The sequence below is a fragment of the Myripristis murdjan genome, chromosome 2 (assembly GCF_902150065.1).
Source record: "Myripristis murdjan chromosome 2, fMyrMur1.1, whole genome shotgun sequence".
Classification (NCBI taxonomy): Eukaryota; Metazoa; Chordata; class Actinopteri; order Holocentriformes; family Holocentridae; genus Myripristis; species Myripristis murdjan.
In genome coordinates this window covers 242,748-255,003 of record NC_043981.1, presented here as the reverse complement: position 1 = coordinate 255,003, position 12,256 = coordinate 242,748, and the positions used below count along the sequence as shown (strand labels likewise).

The following is a 12,256-nucleotide window of genomic DNA, read 5'->3' as shown; positions in this document are numbered from 1 at the left end:
TCTCTTTATGTTTTGTAATTATTTCAAGATAAAAAAAGAAATTTAACTCCTTTTTACTAATTCAAACCATCCCGTGCCCTGGATGACCAAGAATTTTAACAAGAATTTTACCGTTTTTAAGACACAATTTTGGTGCACAGCATTAAAGCATTTACAAACTCTGCGTAAATCTGTTGAGCTGATTATTTAATATGCGAGTGACTGCGTTAATTTCTTATTGTAACATTTTATGAAGTTGTACATTTAACGCGAGGTCCCACGCATGGAATAGTAGTTTCCCCCTGCCTGTGAATGCATCATCAGACATGTCTCGACAACGCTGGGAGCGGAGGCTGCAGAAACTTCGGGAGCATCACATACTGTGCGAGCGACGATATGAGGCGGAGGCAAATGAAAATAAACAAAAGGAAGGTGAAAATACACAACAACTGATCCAGGTAAGACATTTTTTTTATTTCAACTCTGTCGTGCTGTTTTTAGTTTTTAAATGCGACCTGCGGGCTATCTCCTCAAAGACGCTAACCTTAGCATTAGCTTAATTCGTCGGATAATCTCCGACCAAAGTTTGCTAGTTTGTCCTGAGTCAGTCTGTCAGTCAGTCTTGTCAGGGCTGAATAACTTTAAAATTTATTTATTTATTTGTTTGTTTGTTTAAGCATAGTTGTGTATAATCTGCCAATGCCGTCCGTGTGACCATGTAATAAAGGCAGCCCCACGTTTGTAGGTGGCAGTCTGTTTCGTTTGTAGTTGTTTAGGTAGGCTACATGCTGTGGTATCAAGAATCGGGGTTGCTATGGTGTCCCCGGTGGTTGCAAGGCGGTTGTTATGGGGTCCGTTTCCCAAAGCAGGTTTAGTGAAAACTCTGAGTCTGTTCACCCTGAAATGAGGGAAACTCTGAGTTTTCTGTTTCACAGAGAGAGGTAACTCAAAGCAGAGAAAGAGGGGTAACTCTGAATTATGCACAAATTTTCGTGCATATTCCTATGAATTTCCAGGAGCACGAGCGATCAGCGCGCATGCGCGAGCCCCGAAGTGAGAGCCATAAGAAAAATGGAGGACATTCCTTTTGTTCTCAGTGGAAAATGCAATATTTTAAGAGTTTATACATTAAAATGCGTTTTGATAACATTTCACACGAAACACATCAAAGATAGCACTAAAGATTTATATATATATTTTTTTTTTAATTATTTTTCATAACACATCTTTACCCGTGATATAAACATAGGCTACATGTTAAGGTTATGCTTTTGCTGTTGAAAAACTACCGTATTGTTTTTTAAACCTAATTTCAACACTTTTACCCTAACCCGGAAGAGGTGTACCAGAACTACAATCCTACACGAAGTTGCAACACACAGGTGTCCTGCGCTATAGGTTTTGTAGTTCTAATATGTTATGTCTATTATATGATGTTGTGATCACTAATTTTTCAGTCTATATTCATGTTTTTGGGTGTGGGAAGATCGCCTGTTTGGTCAGATTTTCTTTAGTTTTTTTCTTTTTGACACTAGTCAGTGTTTGCCATTGGGTATGGTAGTAGAGGTCAAGAGCTTTCCAAAAATGTTGACCCCATGTTTGTACCATTTTTTGTCGCTGCACTGTAAGCCTTGCATTTCCAAATTGAACAACCGCAACAGGTCTGTCAATCACGTGGTTGTAACATTTAGCTGCCAGACGTCACAGCAGTGTGTCACAGACATTAAACTGCTGCAGTTTTGATGCTGAAACTTTCATTTTTCCCAAGATTTTGATGCTCAAAGTTGGTTACAGAAAAAATTCTGTTGAAGAAAAAACAGATTTTGTCTTAGGATTTTGAAACCTGGGATGGATGTCAAATTGACTTGGCTGCAGTTTTGAACAGAACTCAAGTGTGTTTTTCAGCAATGAAAATTTCATGTCTGTCTCTATTAAGAATGAAGTTACGAGGCTAAAAAATGACAGAAAAAAACATGAACAAAAAAACATCAAATTCGGGTCTACCCCATATATACTTTGTGGAGCTGTAACTCAGAAAATTCATTCAAATTTTTCATTTTCACAGAAAATGAAAAGAAAGGAGGAGGAATCCAAGGACACATTGGTATGTATGCTTTGGATTTATTTCTTATTTTGATGTGGGCTATAGGAAAATGGGCTGCTGGCAAAAACACAGTGGGTAAACTTACAGTCAAGTACTTAACTATATTGCACACATCTTAATTGATGTATATTCATTCAAAATTTAGAGAAGTACATTTCAACTGTCTCTTTCAGGCAATCCTTTCCCAAGATGAGTCCTTCTCAGAGTCTATTCCTGACCTAGACAGTGACTATGTCCCATCATCATCGGAGACCTCTGAGGAAGAAGAACAAGAGGATAACACAAAGTTGCCATTCAAAACATCAAGCGATCTTCTCCAAGAATGTGACATAACTTCCCTCACAAAGGACTTGGATGGACACAAAGAACTCATAAACAGAGACTGCAGTGACAGCGACCTCAACTTGGACTACGATGCTGACACTGAGAATGAAGATCAAGGTGAGGGTAGGTCACATGTTTCAGTGAAAACCTGCATCAAGGGGGAAAAAAGAAAATGGGACAAGAAACATTATTGTGTGTTCTGCAAAACACCACAAAGTAAAATTGGACGGCATCTAATGCGAAAACACAATGCTGAAAAAGAAGTGGCCCTGCTTACATGTCTTCCAAAACGATCAAAGAAACGTCTACAACTGTTAGATCAACTTCGCAGGAAGGGTGATTACTTTCATAACATTAATGTGCTAGAAAATGGAAAAGGAGAGATCGTAACCTGCAGACAGCCATCAGAACATTCAAAAGCAGAACAGTATCTACCGTGCAACTTATGTCTTGGATTCTTCTTAAAAGATGAGCTATGGAGACATGAGAAAGTGTGTCGTAAAACAATGAATGACACAGTTAAGTTCAAGCAAAAACGAAGAGTTCAAACTGCGGCCTCAGCTCTTATTCCATTCCGAGGACAGGCATCACAAAGGTGCTCAGAAGTTGTTAACAGAATGATAATTGATGATGTGTCAGTCCAAGTAAAAAATGACCCTCTCATCTGTGAATTTGGCGACAGACTGTTGGAGAAACATGGAAGCGATCGATCAAAAGATGCATATGTCAGTCAAAAGATGAGGGAGTTGGGTAGATTTGTCCAAGCTGCCAAGTCAATTGACTGCAAAGTGAAGATGCTGCAAGATGTTTTGGTGCCACCAAAGTTTTCTTTAGCAGTGCAAGCAGCAAAAAAAGCAGCTGGCTTCATCAAATCAAACCACAGGTACGACACTCCATCCCTTGCTTTAAAATTAGGACACTCACTGAAGGCAGCATGTGAAATTGTTATTGCACAACATGTAAAGGCTGAAGATGAATCAGCAGCTGGCAGAGTCAGGAACTTCTTGGGCTTGGTAGCTACAGAGTGGGACTTCTATGTGTCATGCCGTGCACGGACGAACTTAGAAGAGGGAAAATGGAACAAAAAAGAAATGATTCCACTCACAGAAGATGTAATGAAGCTTCATAAAGTGCTCAAGTCCACAGAGGAGAAGGCAAAAGAGCAACTGTTGGAAGGACCTAACCCTGCAGCATACAAGACTCTCAGTGAGTGCCTTCTTTCACAAATCATTCTTTTCAACCGAAGACGGCAAGGTGAGGCAGCAAAAATACTTCTGCAGACCTACAGAAACAGATCCAACGAGGTACCAAATGAAGACATCATGCAGTGCCTGTCAAAACTTGAACAGGACTTGAGTCACGAGTTTACCAGGTTGGTGATCAGAGGGAAAAGAGGTCATAAAGTGCCCGTGCTTCTTACAAAGGAGATGACAAATTCACTTGATTTCCTCATTGATAGAAGGAGTGAGGACAATGGCATCTTGGAGAGTAATGAATATGTCTTTGCAAGACAGAATTCAAAATCTTATCTTCGAGGTTCAGACTGTTTAAGGAAATATGCAGCTGCAAGTGAGGCAAAGAGGCCTGAAACACTCAGATCGACCCAACTGAGGAAACATGTAGCTACACTTAGCCAAATAATGAACTTGAAAGACAATGAACTGGATCAGCTTGCTAAATTCATGGGCCATGACATTAGGGTGCATCGGGAATATTACCGGCTAACAGAGAACACACTCCAGCTTGCAAAAATGAGCAAGTTGCTCATGGCAATAGAGCTGGGAACTGACACCTACAAAGGCAAATCTCTTGATGAGATTGATTTTGGCTTAGAGAGTGAGTATAAATGAAACTTACTGTATGTAACGATGTCACAGTGAAACACATTGTTTATTATTTTCCTTGAAATGAATGAAAAGTTAGAAGTGAATTTAACATTGTTGTGTGTATTGTCAACAGCTTTGTCGTCAAGTGTGGGAGCAGTACAGGAGCCACAAATAAGTCAAAGTGAGAAGTCTTCTGAACAAGGTGAAGATACAGATGGTATGAATGTTTATCGCTCTCTTAATTAATGGTTTGGTTATCTTTTAAATAAATTTCAGATAATATGAACAGTTAATTTACTAAACATGTAACATGTTTTGAGGCTTGAGTGTTATGATTCAGAGCAGTGGCATTGCAGGTCAGTGTAAGTTAGGTTCACCAAACTCTGTATTCATCTAATTTCTGATGTGAAACATACCAGCTCATGATATCAGATGGTGTGACTCCATTTGTCCATTGATAAGTGGATTATAACTTCATACTGTCACACTGAAACAGTACTGTCTCTTTTTTTCTCTTGAAGGGCCCCGTAAAAGAAAGAAGAGAAGGAAGGTTTCTGAGCCAGCTCAAGATTCAGATGGTATGGGCATAAGGTTCATTGAAGTTATGTTACTATATCGGTCAATATGGTGAATTGAAATTAATGCTCAGGTGGCATGCTCTTTTGTAGAAGAACCTCAGCGGACCTCCACTCCAGTACGACCAAAAGTGCTTAAAAAGACAAAGAAAACAGGTAAACTTAAAATTAGTTAAGTGGTTGAGTAAATGTATGTTTGATTAGAGTCAAAATAACTGTTACAGTTAGATAGATAGATTGATATTGTATTAATCTCCAGGGAAATTCAGGATGCAAAAACATGGTGAATTGAAATTAATGCTCAGGTGGCATGCTCTTTTGTAGAAGAACCTCAGCGGACCTCCACTCCAGTACGACCAAAAGTGCTCAAAAAGACAAAGAAAACAGGTAAACTTAAAATTAGTTAAGTGGTTGAGTAAATGTATGTTTGATTAGAGTCAAAATAACTGTTACAGTTAGATAGATAGATTGATATTGTATTAATCTCCAGGGAAATTCAGGATGCAAAAACATGCTGAAAATAATGACCGAAATACTCAGTAACTGAAAAATTTCATTGAAAAACAGTATTTGGAGACGGCCGACACTATTTTACCCACAGAGGTCATCGTCAGAAAAATGAATGAACATATACAGTGGTGGCCAAAACTTTACCCCCAAGTACAAAACAGTATTTTTTAATTCAGATGTATTCAATTCAAATGTAATGGAAATACTTAATTTTTACATTACTTTATTTTTGGATAGAAGGAAACCCTACAATTAAAAATACAGCAAAAATTATCACTTACAATTACAGTAAATGTAACAACTTATAATTCTGAAAATTTCACATGGACCAAATTTAGGACCAAATTTTTGCAAAACTTTGTTAGGTTTCTTACACTTGCCACTGTAAAGTCATGCAGAAACCAAAAATATGTAATACTTGTAATTTTAATATTTTGTAGTAGCCTATATCCTTTCTGCTTAACTACTTGTGCCAGCCTGCGGGTGTGGACTCGACAAGCTTTCCACAAATGTCCGCTGTTATCTTGGTCCAGGTTGCTTGGCATTCTTCCCATAGCACAGCAGCATTCTAGAGGTTCTCTGACTTGTCCCAGTGTTGGTCAAATATCTCCCACAGGTTTTCAGTGGAGTTCAAGTTGGGACTTTTCAGGGGCCATGGACAAACCTTGAACCTCTCTCAAACAGTACTGTCTCTTAATTTTCTTCTCTTCTTCACAGCAAAGAAATCAAAGAGGGTGTCTGAGCCAGCTCAAGATTCAGATGGTATGGGCATGAGATCCCCTGCACTCTGATAATTATATTAGTGGTATTAGTGGTAATACATTAGTGTGTTTGTCATTAAGATTTTTGTAGTTTTTGCTAACAGAACATACATGTTTTATTGTAGAAGCAGCAGAAACAAGGACCTCATGTGCAGGACCCTCAGCCCAAAGAACTAATAAAACAGGTAAACCTCTGCCATTTCTGTGTTCTGCTCCTGTGTGCTAGCTGTATTGTTCCATCATGTTATTTACTCATTGCCTTTCCTGATTCCACACCAGTTTCAATATGTATACACATATAAAACTAGGCAAAAAAAGTTCTACACCGCTTTTTCAGTCTATAATTTCTCCCCTTGATGTATACCCAATAGCGTTGTATCTTATACCGTTGGAAAGCCTCATTCGTCTTCTTTCCAATGAGATACAGTACAATGAGATTGTAAGGATCCTGCATTTCTGGAATGAGTGACACTGGTAATTGTGTGGGAAGTGACCAATTTTTTTTTTTTTTTTTTTTGGAAAAAATCCCCTCCAATATTTTTTCAGTTGATCATTTCTCACATTTAACAGTACCGATTGGTGTTGTCTTTTATACTGTTAGAAAGCCTGATTAGTCCCCTTTTTAATGAGAAATAAGTTGTAAGGATTGTCAATCGATTGGTTTGACCAACATGGCGGAGGTTGGATTTGGAATGGAATTTTTTTTTTTTTTTGTTTTTGCTTTTTTCTTTGAGATATTGATAAAATGTTTGACAAGCAAACATTCAATCCTCTTTGAAACATTATGTACATATGGATAAAGGTGAACATACTGACAGAATAAGTACACTGTCGTCCTCAAAAACACCATGATATTTTACATTTTATTTATTGATATTAACATTTATTTTGTGAAATTATAGTAATTTGATTTTTTAAAATTAAAAAAAAAAAAAGAAAATACTGTATTTATATTGGAGAGTGTAGTAACATAAGATAAGGCAGTAGGAAAATAAAAATTTGATAATTGATACAGGTTGTTCTATTCTGTTTCTAATACTGACTATCCCTCTACATTTCTGGCTGTAATACTCTACTGTAGGCAATATTGCAGTGCAGCTACACTCATCATTTGGCAATATTGGATTTACAAGGTTTTTGCAACAGTGATAAAGTACATTCATTTTTCATATGTTACAGTGGCTGGAATTTTTCATTTTGGATATTGTTCCTTATTTGAATATTAAACTACTATAATAGAAAATTCTGTAACATATAGTTAAGCATTGATAATCTTTGCAGGGCATTTCACAGTGCATCACAGTAGTTGCCCATAGTTGCCCGGTATCCACAAGTAGAAATAAACCATCTATACATTATGGCTGCAGGATTTATAAATAATGATGGATGATTTGTGAATTCTCTTGTAGGTACAGACTGTCTGATCCCCACTGCATCAAAGCGCAAGTCCTGGAGTAAAGCAGAAAAATCAGCTGTATGGCGACAACTGGGACAGTACATCACTCTAAGGAGAGTGCCTGGTAAAGAGCCGTGCCTCAAGGCACTTAAGGCAGAACCAGTTCTTAAAAATCGTAATTGGAAAGATATTAAGAACCAAGTCTACAATTCCATCACAGCTCAAAAAAGGAAAAGTATTTAGTTCCTGTTCATAAATATACGTATATGGACCAGTTAGCCAAGAATGTTTTAAGGTCAATTTTGATACTGCACTGAACAGCAGTTATTATGTTGCTATTGTCTACTTTTGATATTGCAGTCAGTATGTTGCTGTTGTCAGTTTTTTTTATATTGCACCGTATAGCAGAGTGAGTTTCTTGCTGTTGTCAATTTTTCATAATGCACCAAACAACATTAAGTTTGTTGCTGTTAATTTTTCATATTTCACAGAACAACAGTCCGTATGTCTCTGTTACATTTTGATATTGAACTGAACAAGAGAGTCAGTATTTTGCTGTTGTCATTTTTGGATATTGCAGTGAACAATACATTCCTTGCTGTGATTTTTTTGATATTGCACTGAACAACATAGTCAGTTTGTCAATTTTTCATGTTGCACTGAGGAACAGTCAGTTTCTTAATTTTTCATGTTGCACTGAACAAGAGTAATTTTGTAAATTTTCATGTTGCACTTTACAACAGTCAGTTTCTTGCTATTGCACTGAACAACAGTAATCATGTTTCTGTTAAGTTTTGATATTTCACTGTACAGCAGTCATTATGTTGCTATTCTTAATTTTTGTTACTGTACTGTACAACAGTCAGTTTCTTTCTGTCAGTATTTCATACTGAACTGAACAACAGTCATGTTGCTGTTTAGTTTTGAACAGTCAGTTTCTTGCTGCCAATTTTTGATACTGCACTGAGCAGCAGTTATCATGTTTCCGTTAAATTTTGATTTTGCACTGCACTACAGTTATTATGTTGCTATTGTAACATTTTGATATTACACTGTACAGCAGAGTCAGTGTGTTGCTGTTGTCAAATTCCAAGCAAAATAAAATGGAATTGAAAAATAAAGGAAGATAAAATGAAATACATGGATGCTTCTTTTTACCAGTCAGACAACACAAGACATTTGATGTTACCTTCAAGGAGCGTTAGGAAGCTTCTCTGGAATTGGTTTATATATGTTTATTGAATGATTTAATCTTTGTGGTCCATTTGAGTTCATATTAAATGTAAATATATCAACAGACAAGAGTTAGCTTAAACTGAAGAATTAAAAAAATGGAAAAGACCTCCATTAATAAAACTGTATAATGCCTAGCTGGTTTTGTGAAAAGCGATCTAAAAGAACACACACCAAATCTTCCCGGCAACAAGGTTAGGTCCTCACAACTATGCAAGTAAAATATTTTTTTTACTTTGTGTTTTTTGACATTTGAAGTGACATTCTGACTCTCCACTCCCATCTAGTGGCAGGACTATTTTTTGCACCATTCTCACTACAGTGGAAATGGTGGTCCTCACAGAGAACTCCGAGAACGGGGTCCTCACAATGTGATAAAGACATGTATGTGTGTGTGTGTGTGTGTTTGTGTGAGTGAGTGAGTGAGTGAGTGTGTGTGTACCTGCATTTTGGTGTGATCATGCAGCAGCTGCCAGTAGTCCTGTCGGTCACACACTAGGACATGCTAAGGGCGCCATCTGCTGGAGGGGCGCTGCTAGTGGCCAGAGGGGCACCAGCAGCGAATGTACTACCAGTGGGTTTTTGTTGGCGTCGTGTGTGTGTGTGTGTGCACGTGTGTATGTGTGTGTGTGTGTGCACGTGCGTATGTGTGTGTGTGTGTGTGTTTGTGTGAGTGAGTGAGTGTGCCTGCATTTTGGTGTGATCATGCAGCAGCTGCCAGTAGTCCTGTGGGTCACACACCAGGACTTCCGCGGCCTTTCAAAATAAAAGCCCAAAACTCTTTCACAATAAAAGCACCGAAAAATACCCTTAAAACTGGCACAAACGGACGAATTGTCTGCGCTTCGACACGCGCGCCGTCCCCGACGTGCACGGGGGGGCGAGGGCCCGTCCAACGCTGCTTGCAGCTTTAATTATTATTATCTCGTGTCATTCGGCCTTAATTTGACCCCCTAAACATGCTCAAAAACTCACCAAATTCGGCACGCAGGCCAGGTCTGGTGAAAAATTTTATAAAATGGACAAACGGACCCCCTAAGTACAGAAATGGGCTCGGTAGCGCCACCTAGGCACACAAAGGCAGCCGCTGTGGCCCACAGGAATGTGATAGAAAGACCAAACCACTGCCGAAATGTAGGTCTCATCAAGCCCTACAATTCACGCGCTGACACCCCCCCTCTAAAACCAACAGGAAGTCCGCAATTTGCGTTTGAACATCACGTTCTCACCCAAAATTCCGCTTTGAACAAAATCTATCTCCTCCCAGGCCGTAAATGTCAGCGGCTTGAAAATTTCACAGATGACAGAGGACACAGTGCTGAACAAAAGTTCTGAAGGATTTCGTCATTACTCGATTCGTTTGGATGTGATAACACCTCCAAGTCGGACGGGCCAGAACCAAAATCTCATTTTTTCCCATAGAGTGTGGTGTGAAGAGGCTGACATCCGGCACTAATTAGGCCCCTGCAGTGTAAAGTAAAAGTCTGACGGCTTTGAAAACTGTGCAGATGGAAAGAGGACAAAAATTCCTACAAAAATATGTAGTTTTGATGTGGATTGGACCAAGTTTGTGGGAGCTGTGAAGAGTTTTAAAACGTTTTTGACTCTGGTGTGCTCTGCTCTGCACTCTGCCTGGACATGTGACTCACTCTAGCTGCCTCAGGAATGCGCAATACACACCCATTGTAAGAGCTCAGAGGGAGCAGAAAACACTCTCAAACTAAAACTGCCATAACTCAAAAACGGTACAAGATAGCAAAATCATGTGAATGGGAGATTTATACATCCGAGTCTCGTGACTCGTTTAAACTTTGAATCAAGTCTGTCACTTAAACGGTGACCGAGCTGTGACGCCTCAAACAGGGGTGGGTTTTCTGGATTTCTCCATTAGATTGAATGAGGATTTCTCTGTCTGCCTGCATTTTGGTGTGATCATGCCACAGCTGCCAGTACTGATGTCAAGTCACACACTAGGACATGCTAAGGGCGCCATCTGCTGGAGGGGCGCCGCTAGTGGCCAGAGGGGCACCAGCAGCGAATGTACTACCAGTGGGTTTTTGTTGGCGTCGTGTGTGTGCGTGTGTGTGTGTGTGTGTGTGTGCACACGTGTGTGTGTGTGTGTGTGTGTGTGTGTGTGTGTGTGCGCACGTGCGTATGTGTGTGTGTGTGTGTGTGTGTGTGTGTTTGTGTGAGTGAGTGAGTGAGTGAGTGTGTGTGCCTGCAATTTGGTGTGATCATGCAGCAGCTGCCAGTAGTCCTGTCGGTCACACACTAGGACTTCCGCGGCCTTTCAAAATAAAAGCCCAAAACTCTTTCACAATAAAAGCACCGAAAAATACCCTTAAAACTGGCACAAACGGACGAATTGTCTGCGCTTCGACACGCGCCCCGTCCCCGACGTGCACGGGGGGGCGAGGGCCCGTCCAACGCTGCTTGCAGCTTTAATTTTACAGTAAAATCCTGCAATCAAAACACCCCTTGTAATGTAACAGAATAAATGCAATTAGGTTAGGAAGACTTTATTTTGAAGTTGGGACTTTTATTTTGTATCTTCCTGTTGAATGAGAACTTCCTGTCGGAAGCCATTTTTGTTGCTAGAAACCTATGTTGGCACTTGTTGATGCAGTCTGATTCCATCCTTTTGCTGTTCCTTTTCTGTGGCATTGCCAGTGAGTATATTATAATTTAAGAACCTGAAAAGGAAAAATATGTTGATATTAGACATGAATGACGCCATTTATTTTATATTTACTTTACTCATTTTGGTACTTACCTGTTGCTAGTTTAATTTATCTGTTAAAGAGGTAATGATGTTATAGCCAGTCAGTTATAGCCAAATGCATATTTACATGGAATGTTACCTGCCTTAAATATTGATATTGTAATATCCGTGTAATTTGTTTGTTGCAGTTTTACCTTTTCTCCAATAAATTCCTGCCAAGTACAACACCGGCCTGTTCATTGGAGGAACGTTTGGAGGAATGAGTTTATGCTAACTGTTTCATGCTTGTGAGAACAGTATAGTAAAATGGCAGCCCCTCATCAGAAGATGGAGCAAGACAAGGATTCTCAGTTAGATGATTCGATGGAGGGAACATCGAAGGCATATAATTATACGGACATTGATGTTAAATCACACACGTCCAGTTCTCGCCATTCTAGGAGCTCGCAGCGATCAACTGCAAGTATGGCAGCTGCTAAAGCACGCGCGGAGGCAGAAGCAGCTAAAGCTAGAGCAACATTTAGCAAAAAGGAAATGGAAATCAAAGTAGAGAAAGCTCGTCTGGAGGCAGAATTAGATGCTCTTAAACAGGAGAGAGAAGCAGAGGCAGCTATTGCCAAAGCCGTCGTTATGGAGGCAGCTGCCGTGGAGTTAAGCTCACGAGGAAGCTTAGCAGACTTTGAGTCTTTGCCTAAATTAGAAGGTTCACAAGAGAAAGTGAGTGAATATGTGGCAAAGCACGCACAGGTGCAGAATAGACACCTAGATGAGCAGCTTGACAGAAGCCAACAACAGCCATCTAGCCTGCTTGCATTGGATCAAGAGT

At 39.5% G+C, this 12,256-nt stretch overlaps 1 protein-coding gene across 2 annotated transcripts; it reads left to right on the top strand.

Annotated features, from left to right (window-relative positions):
- Positions 1–2,682: 2,682 nt before the first annotated feature.
- On the top strand, positions 2,683–7,972 carry LOC115370202 (uncharacterized). Of its 2 annotated transcripts, none has more exons than XM_030067124.1 (8): positions 2,683–4,243; positions 4,367–4,435; positions 4,755–4,811; positions 4,902–4,964; positions 5,133–5,195; positions 6,036–6,080; positions 6,205–6,264; positions 7,489–7,972. In XM_030067124.1, exons 1-8 carry the CDS (start codon positions 2,914–2,916, stop codon positions 7,716–7,718), a joined length of 1,917 nt encoding a protein of 638 aa, XP_029922984.1. In that variant the 5' UTR covers positions 2,683–2,913; the 3' UTR covers positions 7,719–7,972. The 2 variants fall into 2 exon arrangements, with proteins under 2 accessions (XP_029922984.1, XP_029922975.1); XM_030067115.1 differs by having other exon boundaries at positions 4,367–4,450.
- The last annotated feature ends 4,284 nt before the right edge of the window (positions 7,973–12,256 follow it).